At 44.3% G+C, this 2,124-nt stretch overlaps 1 protein-coding gene across 1 annotated transcript in view; it reads left to right on the plus strand.

The window, feature by feature from the left end:
* Window positions 1-1,779, plus strand: part of LARGE (like-glycosyltransferase) — a 198,577-nt gene extending 196,798 nt beyond the window's left edge. Inside the window, exon 14 of the mRNA XM_010005777.1 lies at window positions 1,202-1,779. Within this exon, the coding sequence (XP_010004079.1) occupies window positions 1,202-1,399 (198 nt within the window). The 3' untranslated portion in view covers window positions 1,400-1,779. The remainder of the gene's footprint in view (window positions 1-1,201) is intronic.
* Window positions 1,780-2,124: the final 345 nt, after the last annotated feature.

Consider the following 2,124-nt stretch of genomic DNA (forward strand, 5'->3'; position numbering starts at 1 on the left):
TGCAGATACTCTGTGTCTCTGCACAGACTCCTAAATCTACAAGCAACTAGACTTTGAAAACCAGGGGAAGTTGTACACCTTTTCTTTTATAGCCAGCATGTTCAGTGGCTATTCCTTCGCTGCCCACTGTCTTCTGCAGAAATGATTAATGAGTCAATACAGCAAGAGTTGTAAATAGAAACCATGTGAAGACAATAGGAAACTTGCCTGTGATGTCTTAAAAATTTGTCATCTGCACCCCATACAAGTAGTGTGTTTTTGAAATTTCATATGAAAAAAGAGGAAGTGCCCTAGTAGTTAGGGTTCTTTGCTTGGCCATAGAATATTGAGGTTCACATCCCTTTTTTGCCCAGTTCTTTGCAGACCAGATATGCAGTTCTTGCACACCCTACACTAGTGACTTTCCAACTTGTCTAAGAATCAGTCCTTGTCTAGCTTTGCTCTAATTATCATATATGTAATTATAAAAATGGAACAAATCTAACAGGAATAATTGATAATTAAATGAACTGTCATTTTTAAACAACAGAAATTGTCTAAGAACTTGGTCAGATACAAATAAAGAGAATAAGTGAAGCAGTTTTAGAGGAGAGGGAAAATTAGCACAGTATCTCATACTTCATGAAGGATAACTAAATTTGCATAAAACCTTCTCAAAGCATATGGAAATAGCAGGTCCATTTTCACACATTGCCTTTAAAAGATACCATATTCTCCTCTCATTTCAGTTTTATAAATAGGTTTGGACAGTCTTGTTGCTGTGTCTTAGTACACCAGCAAAGTGAAGTAAGAAGTACAGTGGCTGCCTGTTCCAGCATCTCAAGCAAGATACATCGTAGGGAAAAAAACATGCTTTTGCCTGGCCACTTGAGACTCATGCTATGTGCAGTCACAGCTGTGCTGGTTGCAAGCAACACTACTGCAAAAGCTGTGTGGCAGACATGGCTTTTCGTACTGTTGCCTCATTATTTGGCTTACAGGGAGTGAAACAGTTAAAAAGGGAAAGTTGGTCTTTCATAAAAGCAAGGAAAAACATCTTTGAAACAAGAAGGCATATTTGCCATGACTGTGTGGTTGTATTGTTTTTGAGAGCCACGCTGCACTGTCACATGATGGAGCACGTTTGACTGAGGAGGTGCAGGAGAGCTGCATTACCAGAGGGCTCGGGAACACCCTCACAGCCAGTGTCTTTCTCCCCCAGGAGTACGAGTTCACGGTGCTGCCCAACGCCTACATGATCCACATGCCACACGCCCCCAGCTTCGACATCACCAAGTTTCGCTCCAACAAGCAATACCGCATCTGTCTCAAGACCCTGAAGGAGGAGTTCCAGCAGGACATGTCACGCCACTATGGCTTCGCAGCCCTCAAGTATCTCACGGCAGAGAACAACAGCTAGCACAGCAGGGCCAGCGAGCGGGAAACGGGGACACCGGAAGGAGGAGCCGCGCAAAGTTCGAGGCCCAGTCTTCAAACTTTGAACTGAATTTCTGGTTTTATATCATACCCGGCAGTTCTAACAGTAGAAATTTGAAGTGACGTGTCTTCGGACTATGCTCATTCGTCCCTTCCCTACTACCCCAGGCCTTTCAGCTTTAGCATCGGTGAGGTGTCAGCGGGAGGAGCCGGCTGCACGCCCGCCGTGCTGCCGGAGGTGGGGACTGGGCAGGGGCTGGGAATGCACTTTGCTCTCCAAACTACAGAGCAAAGACAGACCTTCAGAATATAGGATTTCATGTTGCTATTTAATAATTTGACATGCTTTTTATCTGTAAAGGAAGATCTTCGGGTCGCTGTCCTGTGAATTTCAAATCTGCACTACTCTTAAAGGGAACTGTCACCTGTGAGCTTTCACAGGGGCCCTGTTAACATGGATGACCTTGTTAATGCAGGATGAGCCAAAGGTCTGAATTAGCCTTGAAAACAAAGGGGACGCTCATACTATACTGCACTCCAGAGAAGGTGTGTTAATGGTTTAGGTGTCTTTTATTCTCAAAATAGTTGTTTTATCAGGAAAATCCCCCGTACCCCTCCCTGCCTTTTCCCCAGTCCTAAATGCTGCTCCTTTCCTTGCCAAGGAAATGTCTCCCTTGTGTTTCTTTCCCATCAACAGTTTTGGTGGTC

Source organism: Chaetura pelagica, unplaced genomic scaffold (assembly GCF_000747805.2).
Source record: "Chaetura pelagica isolate M959 unplaced genomic scaffold, ChaPel_1.0 scaffold79, whole genome shotgun sequence".
NCBI classification, from domain to species: Eukaryota; Metazoa; Chordata; class Aves; order Apodiformes; family Apodidae; genus Chaetura; species Chaetura pelagica.